Source organism: Calidris pugnax, unplaced genomic scaffold (genome assembly GCF_001431845.1).
Source record: "Calidris pugnax isolate Ruff unplaced genomic scaffold, ASM143184v1 scaffold56, whole genome shotgun sequence".
Lineage (NCBI taxonomy): Eukaryota > Metazoa > Chordata > Aves > Charadriiformes > Scolopacidae > Calidris > Calidris pugnax.
Window position 1 is genome coordinate 16330955 of NW_015090839.1, and position 26811 is coordinate 16357765.

At 42.8% G+C, this 26811-nt stretch overlaps 1 protein-coding gene and 1 long non-coding RNA gene across 3 annotated transcripts; both read right to left on the reverse strand.

The window, feature by feature from the left end:
• Positions 1–4688: 4688 nt before the first annotated feature.
• Positions 4689–9669, reverse strand: LOC106887897. Its single transcript, XR_001411986.1, has 3 exons — positions 6627–9669; positions 5322–5453; positions 4689–5053 (listed from the first exon to the last, which is right to left on the reverse strand). It is a non-coding gene; the product is annotated as an uncharacterized LOC106887897 (long non-coding RNA).
• A 95-nt stretch (positions 9670–9764) lies between these two features.
• Positions 9765–26340, reverse strand: LOC106887971 (serine/arginine-rich splicing factor 5-like). 2 transcript variants are annotated; one of them, XM_014941830.1, is made up of 8 exons: positions 26206–26340; positions 23810–23948; positions 20221–20291; positions 19392–19478; positions 17006–17078; positions 13312–13385; positions 12245–12355; positions 9765–11291 (listed from the first exon to the last, which is right to left on the reverse strand). In XM_014941830.1, exons 2-8 carry the CDS (start codon positions 23933–23935, stop codon positions 10994–10996), a joined length of 840 nt encoding a protein of 279 aa, XP_014797316.1. In that variant the 5' UTR covers positions 23936–23948; positions 26206–26340; the 3' UTR covers positions 9765–10993. The 2 variants fall into 2 exon arrangements, with proteins under 2 accessions (XP_014797316.1, XP_014797317.1); XM_014941831.1 differs by lacking the exon at positions 26206–26340 and adding an exon at positions 24899–25592 and having other exon boundaries at positions 9769–11291.
• Positions 26341–26811: the final 471 nt, after the last annotated feature.

Consider the following 26811-nt stretch of genomic DNA (forward strand, 5'->3'; position numbering starts at 1 on the left):
TAATGAATGTATCTGCCATAGGGATGAAGAACAGTATGAAATGTGAGATATGGATCAGAGCCTTGCAGAGATATTTGAGGGGCTCTGGGGAGCTCTAGGCTTCTGGGATTGGTGTTAAACGTGTGGGTTTGAAAGAGTTATAGCAGGGAGACTCGAGCATGGGGCAGGGCTTTGTGTTGCTGCCTTAGCAACATCAACCTCTCTAGCCACAAAGTGAGCGTGATTTTCATCTGCTCTTCCCATTACTGCTCCTCACCACTGCCAGGCTTGGGAAGGGTTCACTCTGGAAATGCCCCAGAACTGCATCTGTTTTGGCTCTGAATGTGCTTTTCTGCCATCCCTACAGCAATCTCATTCCTCTCTGACAACAAGCAGGGACCAGCAGCAAGCTCTGGCTACCTAGGCCTTCCTACTCTGTCCCTGAACTGAATACTGTAAGTCCTACTGATCCAAACCCCCAGCAACTGGAACCAGTCTGGAACCTGTTTTGGTGGTTACAGTCTGTACAGAAAAGTCACATCTCAGCTCATGCTTCTCTGTGGCTGCTCCTCTGCCTTGCTGCCTAATATTCTCTTAGCCTGGCTTAGGAATGGCCTCTCCCTGCACGTTTCCCTGCAGCAGGCGTAGGAGTCATTCAACACTGACAAACGTGGAGAGGAAACCAGGCAGAGGAGGTTCATGGCAACCTCTTGCTCTCCACAATGCCCTGTGCTAATTTGAGGTGAGTGAAACCCTGTCACCTCCCACGCGCCTCGGGTGGCGGGGCAGGTTGAAGTGGCGCGGGACAGCGCGGGTCGCAGGGCCATGCTCTGTCCCTGCAGCAGGAGAGCCCTGGCAAAGCTCCTCAGTGCTGCTCGCACGCCGCTGCCCTGTGCCCTGCACCCGCCGCCTTGCAAAATCCCCCCTCGCTGTGACTAACAGTCACGCTCTGCAGCCTCAGCTTCAGTTTCTACCTCTACGCAGCCCTCAAATGGAGACAGGGAAGTGCTAGATGCTTTCTGTTCTCCTTACCTAGCACCCTCTGGCCACGGGTGTTTTCGAGCCCAGGGGGCTGGAGTGCCCTTTCCGTCCATACCATGGGGTGAGCGGCTAAATAAAAACAGACCTGAGCCCAGCCAGCTCTGCTTACATCAAGGAAAGGGGAAGTGGCCGTTGACTCCAGCAAGCCCTAGCGAAGTTCTGCAAGAGGTGGCTAAAAATAGGGCTGCCCCTCTACAAGGCTTCCGTCCTGCCTTTGACACGCGCGCGGCTCTCGCATCCCCCGGGCCCCGCTGTTTCCTCACGGCGGCCTTGCCTCACGGCCCGGCGTCACCCGGCAGCCCGCTCCCACCCCGCTGTCAGCAGCCACTTCCCCTGCCCTCTTTACGTGCTCCTCAGCTACAAAGGAGAAGTGGGGCAAACCCCCAGTGACGGTCTGGCCCCAAGAAGATGCTGAAAGTCCCCGAGGTACTAAAGACTGGAAAAGGTTTCCACAGCGGCGCATTGTCTCGGTAAATGACACGATGGAAAGCGTTTGCTTGAATACCCCAGGACAACATTCCCAAACACTGCCTTTCGATTCTGGTGCTTGTTCTTGGAGAACTCATAGCTGAGTGGCCTGAACCTGCTTCTTGGAGTGAAAAGGAAAACAAGTGAACCCAGGGTGCAGAGGAGGGGGTGTGAAGGGGAACTCTTCATGTGCTCTGAGGCAAAGAGCTGAGATGTCCTGGCCTCTGGAGCTGGGGAGATGGCTGTTAGCAGGCCAGTGATACCGGCTGGGTGTTGGAAGGTGGCACATGGAAGATGGAGGCACATTAGCAATGTACTGTAGGAAGAGGAAAGAGCAAGAGCATTCCCAGTTCTGCCAGTGCTGCTGGTGAGAACAGAGCTCAGAGTGGACGGCCAACACTGTTAAACTAAGGAGAAAGCAATGAAATGTGTTAACCCAAATGAAATTGACACTGTTGGAAACGGCCTGTGCTGTTTGGCCAAGGTTTTCCAAATCCTTGGAAAGTAATGCCCATGGGAAGTTGGGCTGATTGGAAGCTCATTAGCATTTCTGTCTTCTCTGCATTTCAGTCCAGCAGATACCAGGAGGGCAAGGCAGCACACGCTGGACTCCCGGTAAAGACAAATAGGATCAGGGAAATCCAAGACCAGGGCTTTGCTGCCTTCTCTGGGACCACAAGATGATTAAACAACCTACCACCTTGTTGCCACGCTGCAAGAAGCGGGTCCAGGCACTCTGGGAGCTGATCTCAATCCTCCAGGAGTTTGGAGTGTGACGGTTCTGGCCTCAAGCTCTCAAGCAGAGTGATCTGGACTTTGTAGGCCCTGATCCCACTGCCAGGTACCGGGGGTAAATCAAGAAAGCTAGTTGAGTCCACGTGCTGTAAAAGGACTGACAACGAGGGAGAGCTGAGCCCCTTCACTAGAGGTGAGGGATGCTCTCTTGGGGTAGCCTCTGTGCAGCTTTGATGTTGGCAGAGGACAGGATTGTGGAGCCTATAGGAGTTGGCTGGGTAAATGCCAGAGGTCTCTGGAGTGGACCAGTGAAAGGCACATGTGGAGAAAGAGCCCCTAGCCAGCCCACAGGGACAGCCTCCAGGGAATAACAGCCCTGCTGCAAGAGGGCTGCTTCAGGGTACCAGGTGGTAAAACATAACAGAAAAGCAATCTGCTCAGAAGTCACACCCAGATAGCAAGAAATTTTCTCCAGACCAAGCCAAAAGCTATTTCCTGAAACCTCTGTGTCACCAGACTCCTTTGGAGGAGTGGCAACATTTCAGTGTACACCTAGTGCTGGCTAGGAACAGGGCCATGGCAGGAGAAGGGCGCAGCCCCAGTTCTGGGCAGCTCCTGCGAGCACACGTGTGTGTGGGAAGGAGGATGCTGGGGGTGGGGGTGGCTGGTTCCTCCGCAGACAGTTTTATATTTCTCAGTCTAGTGCAGAAGAGAAGCATCTGTAAGCTCTCACTACCCCTAAGCCTTGCTAACCATTTGCCTCTTCAAGACCAGCCCGTGAAGGTTTCCTGGGTGGTTGGTTTGTGGTTTTTACCGTTGCAATTTAGTATCTGGATCTTAATTCAACCTCTCCATTTCTCCATTTCCCTCCCCTGCCCTGCCAGTGGTCACGAAGGCAGGCAACTGGGGCCTCCGTGTCCTTCAGAAGCTGTTGTGGAGGCCTGGGGAGCTAATCCAGGTTGCAGCTGGCCTGGAGAAACGGGTCCACAGCCCTTTGGATCAGTCCTCACAGTGGTCCTCACAACAGAGGGACTTTTGAAGTCTTGAGGCAGTGCCAGAGAGTCAGAGGGATGGGACACACAATATCTGCACACACAGGCATGGCTTCTAGCAGATCCTTTGAGAGAGCTGCACATGGCTCAGCTCCTCGGTTGATTTTTGAGCCCCATCCTGCTCCCCCACCTCTCCCTTCTGCTCCCCGGCAGGTGAGCCTGCCGGAAACCACATGAGGGGAGGAAGACAGAGTTTCCAGTGCTCTAGTCAGGGGTGTTGTTATGGTTTGTGCGTGTGTGTATTTTTTTTCCGCAAAGGCAATGGTTTGGGTCACCAGAGCTATTTTAAGACGGATTTTGCAAGTATCTTCTAGAAATGGTATTTCCTTGAGGCAGTGTTACAGCACCATCTGGTGGGGTCCCAGCCAACCTCCAGGAGAGCAGACAAGGGGTTGCAAATGGCGTTAACGAAGGGGCTACTCAGAGCCCAGAGGGCAGCCAGAGGAGGTTGGGGGCCCTGCCTGCCTCCTGCCAGCAGGAACCTCGGTGGGAGCTGAGGTGAGGTTTTGTCCCTGTTCAGAGCGCACTGGCCCTTGGCAAGAGCTCTCAGAGAGCTGAATATTCATTGAAAGCACTGCTGCTGCCATGCTGTGAACCCACCTGGGCCTTGTTTGCTTCATGAGATGTTAAGTTTTGCCCTGTGATTGCATTGCAGCTGGCACCCCGAGATCTAATTGCCTACATACGGGACAAACCCCACTGCTACGTAAACCCCACCAACATGGTGAAGAAGCTTTAGACTCTAAAGTCCAAGGCGGCACTGGCTGCTACCTAACACCACAGCTTCTTCCCTGTGAGTACAAGCATAAACCACTCTCACCACACTCTTCTGCCACATACAGCTATTACTGTTGTTCAGGTAGTATAGACAAATGCAGGGTAGGAAAGTGCACAGTGCAGGTTTGCAAGGTCTTAGCTGAGCTAAGTAAATTCACTCAGAGTTTGCAAGGAGTTTGCTCAGAAATCTGGGGTCTCAAAAGTTACATACTGAATATCATCCATTCTCACTGGGAAATACAGCACAGCGCAATCATTTTGATGTTCAAGGATGAGAGGTATGAGCTACCAGACTAAAAGAAGTTTAGGAGAGTATATACAATTAGCAGATGTGGATTTTAGATCATCGAATTGGGAAAAGGTAAAGCACATTGAAACAAATAGAGGGCAGGTGTGGGCAGAAAGCTTGCAGCAAGCATTTTGGCAAACCTGGAAGACCAGTCTACATGATCAGCAGTGTTCTGCTGCGACAATTTGAAGGAAAAGAACGAGGAAGCTTTTTAAACATATAAGAAAACTCATTTTTTTGAGCACATCACTTTTCAGTTAGGCATTCACAAGAACTGGCAGTGATGCAAAGAACATGGCAACAGCCATGTGTGTAAGAACAGCAGAGCTGCTTGCATATACCTTTTGCTAAAGATCCAGTGTGATCTGAAGCTTTACTGGGAAAAAGACATAGAAGGAACAAAGCCAAGTGCAATCAAAACCCAACACTTCAGGCAGAAGCACTAGATGCTGTGTTTAATTCCAGCTCTGGTAAATTCCATCTTTGGCCAGAGGCATGGAATGGCTGGACTGTCTAGAGAGGCCAGATACTGATTCTCTGGTGGTCAGTACCAGCAGAAGGAGAGACTGCTGCCCCTTTTGGAGAGCTCTGGCTAGCAGCTGGAATGCTGCTGACCTGGACTCCTGATGTCCTTGAGGCACTTAGGAAAATCCCAACTGTGGGGCCCAGACCCACAGTCCAATTCACTGAGTCTGAGGAATAGTTCTTTCACCTGCAGATATGAAATGCAAAGATTTCATCCAGTTTCCTTTCTTTCCCTGTATATCTTTTCCTTACTTCCCTTTCCTGTCATTGCAGTGCCAGCATCTGTTGCAACACCTCCACCCTACCCCCAACTAAAATCTGACTCAAACGTTAGTATGAGTTTTGTGTACCTCTGCATTCAAGGCCCTACAGTGGGAGCATTTTCAGATTTTAATGACTTCATCTATACCAATGGCTGCTCACTTCCTTCACAAGTGTGACCTGCTACGTCTTACCTCCATGAACCATGACGTAATATCCGCGGGCCTCTGAGATGCAAGGAGAAATAGCTGTTGGGTAAAGCAAATCCAGTGTGGATGTAGGATCCTGCTGAGCCTGATCTCGGGGTCTCTAGTGATGTATCACACCTACATACACAAATACAAAGCAATTCTTGGTCTGAACTGAAACATCCACTCTAAGCATATTGATTTGCATCTTTCCAGCTCAACCTAAATACCCACAGAGCTCAACAGTTTTCTAGAGTGGAAGAGGAGAGAACGGAGAGAAGATATTCATCCCTGGTTACAGGAGAAAGCCATCACACAACACAAAAGTATCATTCATTACCGGTGAAACTCTGTCTTTTCTTTTAAGCCCGTTGTTAATCTTGAAGAGCAGGTTTTACCATACACTCTTCTGCTCTCCCCCATTACTCCCTTATGGTCCTGGGCCCAGCAAATCAATAGTAGTTATTGTCCTTTGAACATCTTGAGACTACCCAGACATACAGAGCTGCCATTAGCTAGTATTTCCCTACAGCATATAATTTGGCCTTGTTTCTAACCCAGGCCCCCGGCCTGTTAACCCTTGCACTTTCATCTTGGTGCTGACTCTATCCAAAGCCTGAATGGCTCCCTTATGTGGAGTCAGTGTTTCTGCTGTATCCCCTCCTTTAAGACGACCTGCCCTGCTCCCCCAGCTATAGCCCTCTACCAGGCATAACTGTTAGCTCATCAGCGATATTGTCCTAGTAAATCACCCCCAGGGTGAACGGGTAACAACTCTGCAGGTTTGCAAAGAGAGGGGGTGGAGGGGTAACTGATTGCAGGGCTGGTAAAATGGGAAACATGCCCCCGGGTACTGTACACACAGTGCATTTAGTTTTCCAGCAAACAATGGCTAAGGAGGGGGAATGAAGGAAACAGACTGGAAGTTATATGCTTCCAAAACCCTTGTACGAAAACTAAAGCCACTTGGGAATTGTACAGGACTCAGGTCTATGATCAGGGTGCAGCAGGAGGAGCAGGCAGAGCTGAGAACTTCCCACCTCAGAACTCATCGTCCTTGACCCTCTCCACTAGAGCAATGGCAGAGCGCTGCGGGTACAGATCCCGGGGCATTTCCTCCTCCCCAGGAGCACGCTGCTACTTCACCTCGGTTTTGAAAGAGAAACTTTTTCTTACCTGAGAGGAACCAAACTCCTTCTGAGCCGGGTTCATGGCTCCACAGGCACCTACACCACTAGATGGCATGAGTCAGAGCCCAGCCTGTTCCCTGAGGAATCCCGGCCTTCCCATGGGCACCTTCCTCCTCCTCACCTCCTCCTTTGGACACCGCAGGTCAGCAACCCCACCACTTGCTTTCATGTTCTCCTCTGTAAAGCAGAGATGCGACGTGGCCAAGTATAATACATTTTATCATCACAAACTGCCGGGATAGCCATGGATGGAGAGCCCTGTGTTAAATTGACAAGAATGCAATTAGCAACAAAGAAGTGTCATTTGTATTGTCTTATGTCACCTCCACTTGTTGAGGAGAAATGTGTGCAAACCGCTCTTCAAGGCTGGGGTTGGCAGAGTAAGGGGAGGAGTAATGACACATTCACTTGTAGGTGCATCATGACTTCAGTGCTTTGTTCCCTGTGGCTCTGCAGGGCCGGGAGCAGCAGCTCTCTGCCAGTTGGAAGGGATGATTCCCAGCTTTCTCATGGAAAGTGTCAGATGTTGGAACATGCTGCCTGTAAAAGGTATGACTTTAATACATTGAAGAAGTCTATTTATGGTTATTTTAAAGTGGAGCTTACATTCTTGTGCTCTGTAAAGTTGGAACTAAGGCACCTTATACAGATAAATAATTTGTTCCAACGCAGTCTAAAGATGTTCTATTTTTAAAATAATCTGGTTTCTGAAATACAGTAATAGTTCAGCCAAGTTTCAGACTATAATTTGTTCCCTAAAGAATCTACCAAGCAAGTCTAGGTCTACCAATCAAGATGCCTACCTGACTTAGAGATACCATCTTCTCACAGGAACACAGATCCAACTTCAGTTTTCTTCAGACCCTTCACTCTTCAGCGAAGACCAAATATTTTTAAACAAAACAAACAAGCACACCTTCCCCAATTTGTTTATCTCAAGATCACCCTGCTGGAGGAAACCTCTAAATTTGAACTGTTGTATATAAAGGTTGTATTCCTTTCTGTGGTCTATCTATACAAGTCTGACAGTGAAACTGCCACCTGTCAAAACTCAAACTCCCCTCTTTTCCTGTTTTTCCCTTCTTGGCTTCTATTTACCCCAGTCCTTCCTCCTTCTCAAGGCTTTTCCACACTTGCTGACCACCAAGCAAGTATTTTATTCAGGCTGCTGAGCTGTCTTTTTAACCCCTCTAGCACCAACTCACATGCCTAAAACTACAAATTCCAGATCAGGTTTGCTCCAAGATGAGGTCAGACACAATGAGTTATCCATCATCAAAGCAATTAATTAAGTGTACACAGTTGTAGTTCATTTTACATGTCAGGTAAGGTCAAAACTTTGAACGCCAATGAATAATGTAGCTTTCATTTCCAACTCTACTGTGAACCAAACAGCACTGTCCTGCTATGAAACCTGCTCAAAATTGTTAGGACTTCCTGATATGATAGTCTTGAGGTTTGGTTTGGGTTTTGTTTTTTTTTCTAAAGACAAAAAAAATCCAGTCTGCTATTCATAGTCTGTCCTCTAAGTAAAAATAATTAAAAAAAATAATGTGGTGACACAGCAGGAAACGGGGAGGGGGGAGGAGGGGGACAGGAGTCAGATCACCCTTCTGCCTTCTCCCTCACATACATTTTTGGACATTAAGCTTTTTTGACACCGAAAAAGCCATGGAAAACAGTCACATGCACAATAAAAATTTGGGCTTCAAAATCCATTATTTTTACAGGCATCTAAATTAATATACCAAAAGAAACAACTAAGAGCTGAGTAACCAGGGACTCAACCTCTCCTTTAAGGAAACTGTTTTTAGCTGCTAAAGATTCCTATCCTTGCCCTTCAAATAAATATCGAGAAAGCTGCCAAGTTCACATCTACCATAAACAGATCGCTCCCTAGAGAAAGATCAGATGTGATATTCTTAGCATTTCAAAAGCTCACCTTTTCCTCACCTTAACACCTTTGTGTATCTTAAGGGAACAAAGAGATGCTGCTTGCCACCTTGAGAAACATGTAAGAAAATTAGCGAGAGGTCTATTTCCATGGTGTCACATTGCACTGGTAACACCACCCTACAATCTGCAGTCCCCGGTTACCTGTTGCTACATTTAGAAACCAGTACTACAGTTGACTTGGGTGCAGCTGTGCTGGCAAAGATGTTTAAACCGCTACTACGCCAGCACAGAAAAGAAATACTGTCATAGGTGTTTCTATACTAAACCACTATCACTTCAATCATAGCATTTAAAATAAGTTAAAAAAAATAAATGTACTTCTAACCAGTATTAATAGCAACACAAATCTACGAGCTTCAGAAATAAGCTGTATGTATTTATGGCTGCAATCACAACAATTATAAGCTTGCTTATAACCTCAAGGTATTTCGGGGGGGAAAGGAGAGGCTGGTTCTTTGGTCTATATTGATCTTACTCATGCCACTGCTGATTGAATCAACAAAAAGTTATGAAAGGGAAATGACGTACAATAAAGAATCCAGAATTAATAAAATTCACAAGATCTACATTAGCTCTACATTTAAACTATTTGCAAGGTAAGCATGCTGTGGTCAGAAGCATTCAAGGTCTCTGATATTGCACTTGCCAATCTCAAAGGGCCTAGGTATGCAGTGGACATCGTTGGGAGTATTTCTGGTAGTGTAACAAATTTACCAAAGCAGGTGACACTGGCATTTAACACAGCTAAGCATACCCCAGCTTTCCCAACAGGCTGCTAAGATTCCTCTGCAAAGCTATTCCTATTTGTTCCTTGTGTTCTTTCTGAATTACCAGCATATTCAGATCACACCAAGCCACACATGCAAATAACATGATCAGCAGTAATTTGTTCTAGAAAGGGTGTCAGCCTTGAAGTAGTGTAGGCAATATAAGAATCTCTGGCACCGTATTTTAAGTGACAAATGATTTCACCTATAGGAAGATTCCAACACCTATAGCCATTTGGTTGTTGGTTCTTTTGTTGAGCTGGTGGACGAGGAGGTATCACACAGATCTTCTGCAAGGACCGGGGAGAGATTACTATCTGCCACCCATGCAAAGAGCCACCAATGGCCATGAGAGTAAATCCTCTCCTATCCTCCTACTAGCCAGCATCTGGTTACTTACATGTCATAACTGGTTTCTAGTTTACATTTTGCTTGCTTCCATGTGGGTACACCTTCACATAAATCTCCTTCTGATCATGTCTGCAAGACTGTACGAAGCGAACAACAGCAACAGTAACGTTACGAAACAAAACTGCAAAGTAAGCCAGAAAAAGGTTTTATTTTATTAGGAATGGTACATTTAAACACATGTAAGACTTTGGGATTAATTTACATATTTTTCCAAAAATGTTTCCCTTCTTTAACAATACAGAAGTTAAAAAAATGTAATTCCAATTATAAGAACAAACAGTATTTGCAGTGGAAATTTCTATTAATCAAAACAACTGTGCATTCAGGAGATTTAAAGAAATTATGCTCTTTATGCTTTAATATGATTAATGTTTCCTGTCACAACTGACTACACTTTTCCTGGGAATTTTGCTGCTGTGATTACTAAAATAACCTTCCTTTCCATCAAGACTATTGCTAGTCATACACATGTTATTCAGTATCATACTTTTTGGGTATGAAAGCTATGTCACTTTTATGAACATCAAAAACATGGACATGCATATTGACATTTCTGTGCAGTTTTATGGAGTCACCTGTCAAATAAGGCCTCTACGTACAATACCACATACTAGTGAATTACTGGAAAATTAGTATAATGGAGTCTCAATAATCCTGACATCTGGATGGTACATCTCATTTTAACAGAAAATTCCAGCTTTCATTACTGGTTAACATTGTATTGATTCACTATCCAACTGAGCAATATTCAACTGACCAATGTGTATTCCTGAAAGTCTGTTGCAAATTAAGCATATTACCAAGGTCATTTAAAGCTGGAACTTAAAACAGCCTGTTAAGCCAAGCGAAGGGGGAAAAAAAGTGAACTCTAAATTCAGCTGGTCCATTCATTCTCACACAGAAAAACAGCCACAGAACCTTAAAGGAATAAAATCTATACTTCCTGTTCTCAGGGACTTAATACCAAGGACAAAAGCTAAAAGAGTATTTTGGAAGTCAAAGGCCTTGGAGGTGGAGGGGAAAGTAGGGGCAATAGAGGGAGAAAGCAGCATATTGTCTCATCCCATTACCTCAGCATTATGTGTACGTAATATATCTATGATAAAAATGTTTACTAATAGCAGGGAAAAAACATAAAAAAAGACTTCCCACTCCAGACTTCACTGAAAGGAGAAAGCTGACAGCCCCTCCTCTCAGAGATGGCCTATTTGATGACAGGCACTTTGGCAATGTAAGAGGAGGTTACCCTTTCATCGTGTTAACTCTTCCCCTCCCAGTTCTCATGTATAATTTGTCTCAAGTCTTCAAGAAACTTGAATCAAATTAAATGCATTAATACATCTCTAAGAGCAAGTTAACTACGGCTATGAGCAGAGCTCGACCTAGAACGAGATTTTCTTTTAGAAGAAGAGGGAGATGGGGAAGAAGCTAGCAAGCTGGAGCGGTGGCTTTTCTGCGAGTAACTCTTTTTAGGTGTACGACTGCGAGAACGAGACCGGGATCGAGAGCGGGATCGGGACCGGGATCGAGAGCGAGACCTGGACCTGGACCTTGATCTTGACCTGGACCTGGACCGGCTGTCCGATCTGGAAGATCCTGTAGACCTGGACCTGCTGCGAGATCTTGAGTAACTCCTTGATCGAGATCTGCTTCTAGAGAAAACACAATTAAGAGCTGTAGTCTCACTTCCTACTAAATTTAAAAAACTCAATTTAAACACTCAGCTACTTTGTATGCACAGCACATCCATCTGAATGCACGATGCACAGCATTCAGTTATTTCGGAGTACTGCTGGATTTCTGTTATGCTCCATCATAATATATTGTTAGGCCAAGGAGAGCAGGAACTGCTAGTCTTCACATTCTCCACTAGCTTAGGAAAATCCAACTTACCTAATAAAATATGCTTCCTCCTGCCCCAGTAGCAGACAAAAATTTTTTTAGCCAAATTTTTAGTGAAGAAAAACACAGAAATGAAAATTCATACCAGTTGTATTTATTCTCTCTAGAAACATGTATATTAGATGGGGTTTCTTTCAAGATGCTACAAATGTCTCTAAAGGCATGGAACACCAGTATGCTTTAAGGCCTGAGAGTTTAATGCCTTCTCTAGTTCTCTATCCTTTTTTTCATGAAAATAAATTGATTTATTTTTCAGAGAGACAATGAAAGAGCTACAGCTAACATTTTTTTTAATGACTAAATGGCAGAACTGCTTTGGGAATAACGCAAGCAAGCTGTTTTTCTTTTATTCTCATAAAAAGGCTGGAATCCACAAGTATTTGAGAGACATTTCACAGGACTGTGAAGCACTTTTCTATTAAATTAAAATTATTTTAATGCCAAAATTCCATTTTTTTTAATCCTTTCATTTAGCTATAAAGTTTTATCTTTACAAAAAAAAATATTCTTGCTATCATCCAACAGTGTTCTATTTACCTTATTTTCAGCAAGTTAGTTCTTATCTAAATCTGTTTACACTGCTAGAAAGTAGTTCTGTGCTGTGATATTTAGCTTGGGGCCAAAGAATTACATCATAAAACTTTGGCATCGATACTACCTAAATCTATGCCCTCAGCAAAATTTTATCGATCAGGTGACATACCTATGCCTTCTGTGATCTTCAGTCAGTTTAATTCTGCGTCCATTCAGCTCAGTGCCATCCAATTTTTCCAGTGCACTCTTCATATCACTGTAAGATGCAAATTCCACAACCCTGTGTACCATCAGGAAAGAAAAAAAAAAAGTTTCAGAGAAACTGAAAAAAGCAAGGAGAACAAGCTTGTGCCTTTTTCAGAAAATCTGCTAATTCACAGCTTGATGTTTTATCTTCCAAAAGCTAATTTTTAACTTTGTTAACAGGAAAACATGACACTACCAGTCCTAGCCATCCGTACCTTTCACATTTTCTTAAACCTTCCCGAAACTCTCGTCTGCAACGAGATGGAAAAAATCCAGGAAGTTTTTTTGGTGCACAAAACTGCACCAGCCGAGGAAGTATCTTTTAGTCCTCTGCTAAATTGCATTCTAAAGCTGTCCAAGAAACAAAATAAACTTGCAGAGTCTCCTGCCCTATTTAGATTTTTAACAATGAATAGAAAAATCCCGTCTTTGTTTTTTTAATCCATTTTCCCCTCAAAAAAAGCCTAAGTTACATTTGCTTGCAGTGGCCATAGAGCACTGTTTGGCCAGCACAGACGCTCCATTCATAATTCCCTCTCTCCTGCTTTATTGTCCAGGACCTTTGTAGTCTGCAGAATTAAGAATGGAGAGCAGGCAGGTAGGTATTCCCTATGCAGATTGGTTATATGTTCATTTCTCATTACTTTTGTCTGTTGAACCAGTGCAAAGAAGCCACGGACAGGAATTATTCTAGCCTCAGAAGTCAAAATTAGATCATAAATTATTATACATAAATAACCCTAAGTTCAAGACAGCAGAACCCAACTGTGGAAAGGTTTTCCCCCTTCTTCTGTCTTGACATTGTTTCATGTTAGGGAGGAGAGACTGAGTCCTACTTACTGACAGGGTATTACTTTTTTTTAAATTGGAGAAATTTCAGCATCTAAGCCACACCACAGATTTATGTTTCATTTCTTTTTGTATTAGAAGGATAATCTTGCCTTTAACAGTTTCAGTTATCATACAGATTTGGACCCCAAATTAACTTACCCTTCGTTCCTGTTGTTTCTGTGTGCATCCACATAGGTGACCTCCCCTGCCTTTCTCATTACATCTTTCAAGTCCTGCAGCAAAAGTTAACATTTTAGCCTTAAAAAAGACATGAACGAGTCAGCTAGCAGTAGGTAATACCCACTAAAGCTTTCTCTGCTAAAACTGCTTAATGTTTTTATATTTTTCTATAAATATATGTAATTTAGAAAAAAGTTTCTGAAACTCATCCTATGTAACAGCAGCTGCATATAGAAAGAATCTCTCACTTTTAGAACTACAGAGAGTAAAATACTGCTTTTAAAATAATCCTGCATCCCCAAACCAGCTGTTATGAAAACACTGAAAATACATATGCACTGAAATCATAACTAAAATAGATGAAAAGCAACGCAGTACTAAATGGAAATTTTCATGACTGACTATAAGCGTTACCACCCCAATTAAATACCAATCCAATACATGTAGACAAACTCATTCACCTCCCCCAACTTCACACCAAAATTAAAAGCAAATAGGTGTAATTACTATGTAACTGATAACTTGACATGGGAAAAATTTTTCTTATATTTCACTTGAATATCTGTCAGACTACAGTGCCACGTCAATAGACACCCTTGTATTTAACTTAATAGAGGCTAAACACGCGGACACTGTAAAATTACTTGCTCAGCAACAGGATAAAGTACAAACAAATAATGTAAAAGGTCACTAAAATGCTAAACATTTGTGTAAGTTAAAGCAGTACTTTTACCAAACAGTATCTGGTATTTTACAATCCCAGACTACTTACCGCAACACGCCACAAGTGGCAGATGATAAAAGAAGGTACCTTAAGCAAAGAGTTGCTTGTCCAATACCTAGCTGGCCAAGAGGAACTCTCTTACATGAGAAAGGCAGAGTGATGGCTCATAGCAATATGCTTCACGGAGGTACCAGAGGCCCTGAAAGCACTGGACATAGTCTCCAGAAGTGGCTAAAGAACCCGAGGATGATCTGTGCTAGCCAATCGAGATCAAACCCAGGCAAACCAAGATCTAGATCGCCAAAAAACAGGAGTGTCATAGGAACCAAAAGGAAAATTCAGAACAGGCCAAACCCTAGAATTTCAGCCACTAGAAAACCCCCAAATCTTTGGTTCTTTTTCCTCCACACAAGAAAAATAAGGGTTAACCAAATCAAGGTTGTTAGAAGAGGTTCAAAATGCACTTGGTTAGAAATATGCTTAAGAAAGAAAAGACTACAGAACAAAAAGCCAAGAAAAACTTTAGAACAGTTGCCACAGAATGTAAGAAGACTTAGTTTTATCTAATGTTTTAATTCAAATTCAATATTTATTTTAAAAACTGGCATATGCAAACTCATAGGTATTTTCCTTGTTTCACATGTGCTTAACACAAAGAAACTTTAACAGCAAATGAAAAATGCACCCTACAGCACCATTAAAAATAATACTCCATTATGTTAATCCCAATTTAGGATGAAGAACAAAATTTTGGCTCTGCTCAAGTCAATGAGAGCTTAACCAGACCAGGACTGGTAAGTCAAAAGGAAGTTAGAAAATGTTAATCTACATAATTATTTTTTAATTCAATAGTTTTAGACTTTCAAATTGACTTGCCTCAGACTTGCCACACTATACACTGGATACTAAGGATCATCATCATGAAATATCATTTGTAATGTCATCATGATTAAGATGCCAACATTATTGCTCAAAAGAGAGTAAGTGTGCATGTGTTATACAAGAGGGAAAATGTATATTAAAAAAAAAAATAAAATAAAATAAAAAAAAAAATCTATCTTGATGTAACACAGATCTACTTTCCCAACTGCTTGAAATTTCAATGATACTGAAGAGAACTCATTAGGGCTGTTGGAAAGCTCTGAACATCTGAAATATGTTTGCTAAAATAAGGAGAATTCTGACAATTCTGTTAACAATATAGTCAACAATTTGAGGGAACTGATCTGAATACAAATTTTATTGTTGGCGAGGGTTTTGCATTTGTTTTTTTGTCATTGTCATTTTTTTTACTTAAATATCTCAACACAAACTTTTAAAGGAGCCAGAAGTTCTTAAAGCATGAGGATCTGCACACACCAAAGATGAAATTATGCATGCCAGTTTTAAAGCATGGTTTCATATTGATTGTGCTTGCTAGAAGCTCAGGGATTAGAAAGGAAGAATAATGCCACTACTGTTAATGTGTCAGCCATTTTAATCTGTTGTGTAAGCAGCACAGTTAAAAGAAGTTAAAACACTATAGTCAGTATAGCTTCAAAACTAAATGAGGATTTTATGGATTTTAGCTTCAAACAATTTCTATTTAGGCAGGAATCAAGAAGTAAAGTCTCTTACGCTAACTTAACACATATTTAAGAGAGTCATTAAAACATTTAATTAGTCCTAAAGATTCATCAGTATGAAATCTGAATTGGGTGGGCTTCAGTCCAAAACAGCAAGTACACATAAAGCCATTATAAATATTTACAAGTTAAAAAAAAGTTACAGAAATGTTATTTTTTTTTCAAGTTATGAATTTAACCACATTATAAGATTTACTCTCCTTAATACTCCATTCTTGCTTACTTGTCTGGTCCCTGCTGTAACTTCCAAGCGCTGTATTTTAAAGCCATCTCTCCATATACATACTTGCATAGCATACCCAGAAGAGAGTCAGATTAAATCCACTGGCTCATCACATCAGCTCACAAGTTGTTTTTTTAGTTATTCAATAATTAATACAACCGTACAATTATGAACCTTTTGAACCTGTCATGCAGAAGATAAACAAACCTAGTTCAACCGTTTATCTGCATGGATTGTACCCAAGTGCTTATGAAACACATGAGCAGAGCTCCAGGCAAGCCAAACAGCCTCCTCACGCCGATTTAGCTGCAAGACCAGGGCTTTGAACATTCAGCACGTTCTACTGCATCTTTCAGTACAGTAATTAAAGTCTCTTTATTCAAAGAATATAAAGGTTAATGAACATGACTAAACTCCACCATTTACCCACATTTTGTAAATAGCATCTGTTGCTATGCCCTTAAAAAGTAAACTTTCCATAGACTGTGTACTATGTAGAATACAACCAAAGGAACTGATTACATAGTTATTCTGTTAAAAGCCAGGTAAACATCAGCAAAACATTAGCAAGAGGTGAAAAAAAAATGAATAAACAAGGTGGCAAGGAAACATCAAAATACAATTACTGAAAATTAGGGTTTTAAAAAAAATATCTAAAGTAAGCATATTTTACACAGTAGCTTTCTTAAGATTCCCTTTATTAATTAAATATTACCAGTCTTTCCAATCATGCATCGTGTCACAAAAGCATTTTGCCAAACATAAGACCCCAAATTTCACTCAAAACAAAGGCATGTACTTCCAGGTGTAACAATACAAAAGGACAATGCTGTCTGGAGGGACGCTATGCTTCAATAATTGAGAAACAATCTAGGGCCTTCAAAAGTTTAATCAGCAGGTAAACACAAGTAAGCAAGAATCAGTTCCCAACTACAAAATCTAGTTATAGATTTATTTGCACAGCTGTGAAACCAAACATTTCTTCTTATTTTTTATTCAGGTTAAATACTTATGATGGCTTTATTAAGAAATTAGTCTGAGAGCAGTCTACTTACAGGGTAGGGAAATAAGGTGTAAAAACACAAAGACCAGATAACTCACCTGCCAGCTGATACGGGATGAAAGGTTCTCAACTATGATCCTGTGTTCAGTACGAACAGGAGGGCCATACCGGCTACAAGAGTTCACAGGGAAGAAAAAAAAAGGAAAAAGTCTCCAGTGTAAGGAATTTACAATTTAAGAAATCTGCTGTTTTCTATAGTTTGCTGAGAGATTTAAGTATTTTCCTTGTTGCTGGACTGCAGGTTTGATTCTCCCTAGTCAAAAATACATTTAAGAGTCCACTACATGAAGACAGCTGCTACAAGGGGGTTAGAAAGGATTTTGATGAAGAACTTTATATCAAGGCAGTCAATAGAGCTGCCATTTTTTCTAGATACACTGAAACAAGTGCCTAGGAGAATGAAAAAAAATAAAAATATAAAGACGATTAGTTTAATTCTGGTATTTGATAGGCTTGGCTCACACACAGTTTTGGAGGATATTCATGTAAAAGGCAATTTTTACAATTTTTTTTTTTTTTTAGTTAGTAGGATAAATTCTGCTTCACGTCAGGGAGATGGAAAGCACAATTTAAAGGCATTTCAGTTCATGCTTGTAAATTCCAGTTCACTAGTTAATATTTATAAATGCCACCACAACCTATATTAGATATTTTTGTGGGTAGAAATGTTTTAATAAAAAGAGAGCTAGATAACTGGTTGCCCTGCAATAACCGTGGCAGTTTATAGTTCCTGAATGAAACCCATTTTTTTCACTTCACCAAAAATTAAAGCTTCTCTCAAAATGAAAATGTGGCTTAAAAATGTTCATACAGAAAAGTAAGACATCTGGAAAGAATACTGTCCTTGCAGGTCATTTCTGTCCTCAATCCTTGTTACCCTGAATCCAAGTGGATCCGAGAACCACAGAAAAAGGTATGCCAGCCTTTTTAAAAGTAATGCAGGATTGTAACTATGTCAGTACTTTGTATTACTACGAAAAAGATTCAAGGATCAAGAACACTGATCTCAGAGAAAATTATTCTCATCATCTCCTCCCATAAAACATAATCCTAAATTGTGTGTATTGATTTGTACACTGAAGCACAGGCAATTTCATTTCAGTGCATACCTCAAAGTGTCCCAATTTTTTTCAGAACATCCAGATCTTCCAGGCATTTAAACAGAGGTCCCAGAGTCCCAAAACAGGCAGGCTCAGTCTCATTTTTCCATTATTGCAAACGGCAGTCTCTTCCTGTCTGGCATCGGCAGTCTGACGTCATGAACATGACTACAACGTCAGATGCCCACGACCTTCAATCACACTTCCTACTTTAAAAGTCCACTTTTAGCCTGGACCTCGGACCAATTATACCGCATCAAGGTTACTGCCACTAAAGAAAAAATAATCTAATTAGCATACTTGCATATGCAAATTAGATGTTCCAGACACTGGTTTGTAACTGGCAGCAATTCTGACTTTGAAACAATCGCAGAGGTTTATGTCAGTTAAGTCTTCATCTTTCTTCCAAACTGTACTCTGAATAGGCCATGGCTATAAATGTCCTTACAGAGTAAATTATTCCATACATATTTACATCACACAGGTAGATATAAAGTACAAAGACATTATTGTGTAGTTGTTTAGTGGAATATATGCAACTCTGCATAACTTTCACAAACTCCACCAAGTTGGCGCAAGGTTCACCACTCAAATCAATGAAAGTGAACATCTCCACAAATACTGCGTGTCCACTACAGATATTCTAGAGATGAACTACGTCCTGTTTTTCAGATTCCAGCCTCAGACAGAGGCTCTCCTTCTGCAAGGCACGTGCTCGGTCAGCAAACTTAGTCCACTAGTATTTAAACACTTCTGCACATGCTAGTGTCTTGTGCCCTAGCAGTGTTTCTCCAATACAGTTCCTTTTGTATGCTGTGCTGAAGTAAGCATTTTTGTCACCATACAACTGGAAATGTGAAAGCTGGGTTAGAGAGCAAATACCTTGAACTACTGCTCTACAATAATTCTACTAAGCCTGTAAGCTCAGTTTAATGACAAAAGCCTCAATAACAAAGCTCTGGCATTTTTCTTGATTTTGTGTTGAAAACAGCCAATTCAGCTGCACCATTACTCCTTCACATCATTTATACAACAGTAGGAAGCAAGACCAATGTAGTGCCTACAAGAAGGAGAGGGAGCATTTCACAACAGGTTTGTGAACCTCTGTGAGCCAGTTAAAACTGCTTTAAAATCCACGTTCTCCCAGCCAGAGGAGGTAAATAACAGTAATGGACCTCCAAGGTTTGAGAACATAAAACTTTTTCCATAAAGCTATACAAGGAAACAGAGCTGGATCCCTAACTCCAACCACACGAAGAAAACAGTATTTCAGTACAGTTCTGCAGTTATTCTGTTTGTAGGAAACAGAGACCAGACCACCTACCTAGATCCACTCTGTGACTGGTAATAACTGAACCGTTGTGGGAATCTGCCCCTTCCTCTTCGGGCTCGAGCATGCTCAATTGTAACCCTTACGATAGGAACAAAACAAAACAAACAAACAAAAATTAAAACAAAACGCAAACTTTAAGTATTTGACATTGACTTAAATCTTTTGCAACTGGAAGCACATGTGCACAAACAAGAATTATCTTGCCCTTGCAAGCAATGATTTATAACATAGTCACTGGCATTTCTTAAAGAGCCAGAACCATGGTATTCCCTTGCCTCATTCATCTCTCTCAGACTTCAATGAAAATTGTCATGGGTCTGTAATTCAGACTGAAACAATTAAATTTGCTCAACCAGAGCCCAAGATTAATCACAGAGGGAAAAGAGTACCAAAATAAGTAACAATAACCTAATGACCTAAACCCATTTGCACAATCAAAATAAAATTTACTGTAACATACAATGACTATAGTCCACGTTGTTGTAAACTGAAGGGCCACACTCCAACAAATAAATAAGTTCAATTCACTTTTACTAATATTTCTGGTGACAAGACCTTGAGTCAGATTTGAAGGAGAAATAAGTGCAAGTGCAGAACTAGTCAGCCCTGCTCCAAATCACCACTCCCTTCAGTCCCCAACTATCTTTGCCTTATGTAAGACTTTATCCAGGGTCCCAATGATTCTCTTTAACTAGAGTTCTGAAAGGTGTATCCCACCACAGAGCCACAAGAAGCAGGTGTCAGAGCACAAGCTAATGCACTGTATTTGAATGCAAAGCACTTTTGCTGTTGGTAAGTGAAATTATGGTATGAAGCTTACCTTTCATCACACAACTCTTTACCATTTAATTCATAAATTGCATCATCAGCATCCCTGTGGTCTTCGAATTCCTAGAAAGAAAACATGAATAAAAATATATTTTTTCTGATAGTACATTCAAATGCTAGAAAACAGGTCTTCTTTATAAATTTTATATTTCTGCAGCAAGTATCAGCCAGAACTTTGAACAAGGAAGGGAATTCCCAATACATTTATGACTGAAAACCAGATGTTCCTATTCATGGCCATTTCTTCTCCCTCCACCCCGCAAACTCCTTTTGCTTCCTTCAGTTGTTTCAGTATAACTATTTGCAGGACATATAAAATAAACTAACTAAATTACCTGATGTATTACAGACATTTTTAATTATTTTTTTTTGAGATGGGGGGAAATTACTTCAGTTTAAAACACAATCCTACATCCAGGGAAATCCATATAACAATCTGCAACCAAAAGCAGGAGAGTTGTGCACTCCCAAAAGGCTCTGAAGAGTTCTGGGGCTGATTCAGTTCTTACTGAATTGGCAACAAAAGAGTAAAGTAGAAGAAAAAAAGCCATTTCTGATTTTTTCCTCAACGAATTCAGCTCACTTTTCTGGCAAAAAGGCGCCTGTGTAAGAAGAGTAAGAAACATAAGCACCTCTTCAACACTGGCCACCTGTGGGTCTGGGTCAGCCATAATATGCAATTCCATATACTGTTGCAATGGAATCTGCTGCTTCGCTCTTGGCAGCAATGCTGCTTTAGTCAGCCTGAGTAGCCTCTGCCCACTATCCAGCCCATTGGTTCTTGGCAAAGCTGTTTGTACAGCTCTGCAGGAAACTAGGTCAAGAAACCTATCCAGATGAAAAGCAGCACTCTTTGTGCAGGGGGTGGGGTGAAAAAGACTGTTATTTTTCAACTAGATCAGCTTCCCAGGTAGGTTCATTATGTGGCTGAACAACCACATGCAGCCAAAGGAGAAAGGAAAGGAAGAAAGCAGTGAGAACAAGCTGCTGGGTAGGGACTGCTTGAACCAACAGTGTGGATGGGGAAAAAAACACAACTGTGGAAATGCAGCTTGAGAGCAATGAACAACAGAGAAGAGGCTTCTCAAGTTGAAGAAAGCGTTTGCATAACTATAAACAGCTTTTCAGAAGCAATACAGTGTTGCTTAAGCAATCTTACCCCTTCTGCACTGAAATCTGTCTCACTACTGAGTGAAATATCACACATCTTTGCATGATGATGCAAAGATTGTCTTGAGAAAATTAATTTAGGCCCAGAATTTAAGAATATCAATAGGTAGCACCTACAACTCCCATGACTTCAGCTAGTTTCTAACAAACTATATGTCTGCAAGTCTATCTAGCTTTACCAACTAGCTCTACAGCCTGAAGTCTGGTAACATTCTGCACTGAAACCTACAAAATTTAAGTAAATATAATTAATTTCAAAGATCAAGCAATGACTTCAATCAAGCGCAAAGAAACACGCTTTTAACACTACAACAATGTTCAATCAAAATCACTTGGTTTTTAAAGAGGTTTTATAAATACAGATTTTAAATAACCAAAACCAAAGATGAACTGACAGCCCATCCCAAGTGAGGCACCGCAAAGGATTATGCTATTCAATGTATTTATAAATGATCTGGATGACAGGACCGAGTGCACCCTCAATAATTTTGTGGCTAACACCAGTGGGAGGAGAATATAGATATACCAGGAGAAAAAAACACCAGACAGAGACCTTGCTAGGCTGAAAGATTAGGTCAAGAAGAATTGCAAGTTTTAACAAAAGATACATGTGAAGTCCTGCATCTGGGATAGAAAAATCCCAAGCAGCAGAACAGACTAGAATCCGAGTGGCTGGAGCGTAGCTCTGCTGAAAAGGACATGGAAATCCTTGTGGAGAGTCAGCTAAGTGTGAGTCAGCAGTGTGGCCTTGCTGCAATGAAAGCAAACTGCCTGCTGGGTTGCTTCCGTAAGAGCAGCTTACAGAGTACAGCCACAAGACTAAGGGATGTGATTATTCCACCCTATTTGGCATTTGTTGGGCCACGCCTGGAACACCGTGTCCGGTTTTGGTCTCTTCAGCTCAAGACATTGAGAAATTGGAGCAGGACCAGCAGAGGGCTACCAAATCTGATCAGAAGGTAGGTGAAAAAAGAAAGGTTGAGAGCCATGTCTGTTCATCCTGAAAAAAAGGGGATCTAGTCAGTCTTCCAAAACCTAAATCACAGTTACAGAGCTGATGGAAGCGCTTTCCTCATGTGGGTGCACAGTGACGGGATGACAGGTAAAGGCGGGGAAAATTGTGTTCAGAGGTAAGGAAAAAATTCTTCATCATGAGAACAATTGGATTTTTTAAACAGTCATGGGACAATTATTCAAGCTTATGAGTGAGCTGTGAAAAGAAAATGCTTCTGCCCAGGAACTGGAGAAGAGAGGAAGGAGGGTTGGCTGACTCACATATAGGAGCTGAACAGAAGTTGTTCCTGAATGAGTCAACAGCCCTGCCCAAGAAGAGAAGAGCAACGCTCTGGGAAAGGTGATTGAGAAATAGCAGCAATTGGAAAGGACATACTAAATAAACTCAGGCTCACGTCTAGATTGACCATTTACCTCCGGCAGGTATTTACCTACTGGCAGTCAACAAGACGTAGCTCATATTCCAGGGCAATCAGGAACTGGCACGTGTAGGAGTCAAGAAATAATACTTGTATGAAATTGAAGTAGGCAAAACCTGTTTTTTTGTTCTTTTCCCATAGCTTCACCCAAGGGATTGATCTTGGCAGAACAAATGGCACGTAAGCCTGCCATAGTGCAAGGGCAATATCAGCCTTTCCAGTTTGAACTCAGTGGAGCTGAACAGCTAATTATCAGTTCTCAAGAGATAATAGTTAAGAAGCAGGCTGATCCTGAGTCAACTTGGGAACATGTAAAGCTGTAAAAATTTGGACAACAGTTTAGGAGCAGACAGCTCTAGAAAGCATTGGTAGAAAACTAAGATCCAATAAACTGTATTTCATTTAATAGTCTGACAGACACATAGATCCTGTGAACACATTTTAGTGGTGAATATGCCTAACTTTAGCTGCACAAGAGTTAAAAGCTGTGCTTAAATCCAACAGCAAGCACCTATTACACCTGTTGTCTTAGCCAACTACTTTGCTTTTATGTCGGGCTATTATTTAGAGATGTGACCAAGCAGACTAGAAGGAGTGAGAGAGAAACACAAGTGGTTCTGCATAAACTTTTCTTCAGGTCGAGACTTTGTCAAGTTTTGAAATGCCATTACAGGATATTTATACTGTCTTCAGAAATAAGGGATACAATTTAAATCCACGGAAGACTATGACTAGACAGTGTATTTAATGTAGCTAGAATACTACCAAGATTTTGAGCAAAACCCAGCAAAACCCAGTTAAAACTGTAATCCCAACATTTGAAAAGCAGTCTGAAAAGTATATTAATACTACCCATTTCCCACTGGAACTAATATTCTCTATAACATCTTGCTTTCCTTGACAAGGGAAGATGCTCTAGAGAATCTTAGCAAGGCTAGTACCTGCAAGTAAGAGAAAGAAAAATAAAGTATTACTTACCACAAATCCAAACCCATTTTTTAGATGGATTTCTCGTATACGTCCATATCCTTTGAAGAATTTCTCCACATCCCGTTCCCGAGCACGTGAGCTTAAGTGTCCAACAAAGACCCGGCAGCCACTCATCTTAAGGTTGATGCTAAGAAAGAAAACAGCACTGTTTATCAGATCAACAAACTTAACATAGGGTAATTAAGATCACTTTTACATCTCAGAAATCTTGGTTAAATAGGATTTGATTTTATTGCCCTCCTGGCATATATGTTAACCCAATTCTCTATAGCCAGAGAAATGAGAAAATCCTGTCGTACTGACTACTATTAGAACCTAGACAGAAGTCCCAGTTTGTCCTTTTTAGTCATGTAATTTAAAGACTTCTTGTATTTGAAACAATGTTTTTGTTTGTTGTTACACTAATAAGGCTTTTGTACCACAGAGCATGAAAAAACCCACTCTATAAACTCCAAGATGAATCTACTAGGCTAACAGCTGTTAACAAAAAAAAAAAAAAGAACAAAACTGTTATGCTAATAATTGGAAAAACAACATAAAACGTTCTCAAACTTTTGCTTTCACCTGAAAGAATTGCGGCAATAAGTTACATTAACATCCAAAAGATAAACGGTAGTCATCAAATTATTTTGATTAGCACTAACCATAAAATACCTTATTTTAATAGGTTATTCAAGTTATGAAGAAGAAACATTTTGTTACTGGAAGATTTCAACAATGGCAAAAGCAAAGACCATCTCAAATATTCAGATTAGAACTATCTACTGATGCAGGATACAAAATTTGAAATATTTTATGGAAGTTCCATTGTTTACCCTATGTCACTTTTCCAGTTTATGTGATTTTGAAATTTTTAACTTCCTGTCACTGGAAAATATTATTTATTTGGCTTACTCTGTCAGCTTGCTGTCATACAAAAAACAAAGAATCCAGGCCCCGAGGAGTGGAAATACAATGTGATCTTATATTATAATACTGGGCTTTAAAGCAGACAGAGTAAACAGACAACATACCACAACAGCTGTTAAAGTAGTTCAAGACAACTTGGATGTAGTATTTTGAATTAGCATCATTTACCTTGCGTGTTAACACCCATTAGGTTTCTGCCGATTAACTTCTTTACTTGGGCTCACTGTGCCACCAGAGCAGTGCCAGAACTTTGGAAGGCAGGGTATAGGGCTTCTTATGGGCCGAGGGGTACAAGTGTGACAGCATGCACTTTACCTAAATTGTCACCGAACCTGAGGCGATAGCTACTTAATCGCTTTCACGTGAAAAGTTCTGTGCTTCCCCTACAAGAGCTTAAGCTGCCCTTTGTGACCATTCCCTCCTTTGTGCTCACACTTGCATCTTTATGCCCACATGCAAATCCAGCTCAGAGGACTGATTCAGCTCCTTCGTGGAGTAGCCAGTCTTCCAGCAGACTGTTTCCCCGAAGCACCCTCACCACACAAACACCGGCAAGGCCAGCAGTGAGTATTAAGGGAAATCCAGGTCTTTGCAGAGGAAGGACAGACTTACGTAACTATGTGCTTTAAAACACAGCAAGAACAGTCACTCTGGCAACAGCACTCATTTTGGGGACAACATAGATTTGACAGCTTAAAACGACTGCATAACTGCTGTCTTCGTTCTAGAAAAACAAAGCGGGGAAGAGAGAAGAATCGCAGAAGGAAACGAACGTGGGGTGGATGGAACTGACTGCCTGAGAAACTCATAGACACAGCGGAGGACGTGCAAACTATCTGCCCGTGAATGACTGAGTCAAACATCAGGGAGCACAATGGGTCTGAGATCCCTATCGACACCTGCAAGTCGCAGAGCTTCACACGTTGTTCCTTGCACAATGCCTTTGCTGACTAGTCCCTCACGGGATCACACACGCTGGCCTACAAGCACTCGGGCGAGCACGGGGCCGCGGCCAAAGACCATCTGCTCCTTCGCCTTTTTGGGCCAGTCGAGACGGGACGGGGTTGCGCCAGACCCCGCCGCCTCCCCGAGGCAGGGGGGCCCTCTCCATGGGTGCCCCCCTCACCCAGGCGTCGGCCCTCCCAGCGGCGATGGCCCCTCACGGCTTTACGCTCACCTCCCAGCAAAACCGCCGGCATCAGCCCTCCCCCTCCCCAAACCCGCCGTGCGGGGCTGCGTCCTCCGCGGCCTGCTGCCGTCGGGCCTCCATTACCCACGGGCCAGCGCCCGGGCCCAGGCCGCCAGCGAGGCCTCCCAGCGCAGCTTCCTCCCCCTCAGCCCGGCGCCGCCACAAGAAAGGCCGGGCCCGTCCCCGCCCCGCAGCAGGGCCCGGCTGCACGAAACCCCCGCTCGCAACTCGACGCCCGATTCCCCCCCCCCGCCACCGAGCGAGCCGAGGAGGGGCGGCCGCTCACCGTCGCCGAGCGCTGAGTCCTGCGGGCCGTAAGGGGAACGGCTCTTCCCGGCGGCGGCAATGGCTGCCGTCTGCCGACCAGACACCGACGCCGGCCGCGCGCCCCCAACCGGCGCTGCGCAACCGCCAACGCCCGACTACCACTCCCAGCGTGCCGCGCGGCACCCCGGCCGCGCCCCGGTGCACGCTGGGAGATGTAGGCGCCGGGAGCTGCTGGGGGGGGCTTTGGACGGGGGGGACGGGGTTTGCGGGGGAGTTTTGCGGGGATGAGGGTGCCCGGGAGGAGAGGGGTACCGGAGGGGGGCGGCGGGCAGGCGCAGAGTGCGGCTCGGTCAGGGCGAACGGCGAGGCTGGGGCCGGTGGGTGGAGGGGAGGCCCAGGGTTCTCCTGCCACCACCAGGCCCAGGGTGAGGGGTAGGAGGCCGCTGGGCTCCTGCTGCCACCACCTGCCCCGGGCCACCCTGAAATCAGTCAGTCCCGCATCTTTCCCTCTGGAGTGATGCTGTGTCCCTGCCAACGTGCTGCTGTGACCCGGCCGTGCCACTCTGTGCCCAACTGCCCGTGACTTTTGTCCAAGCCATGGCAGGAGAAGTGGGTATCCGCACTG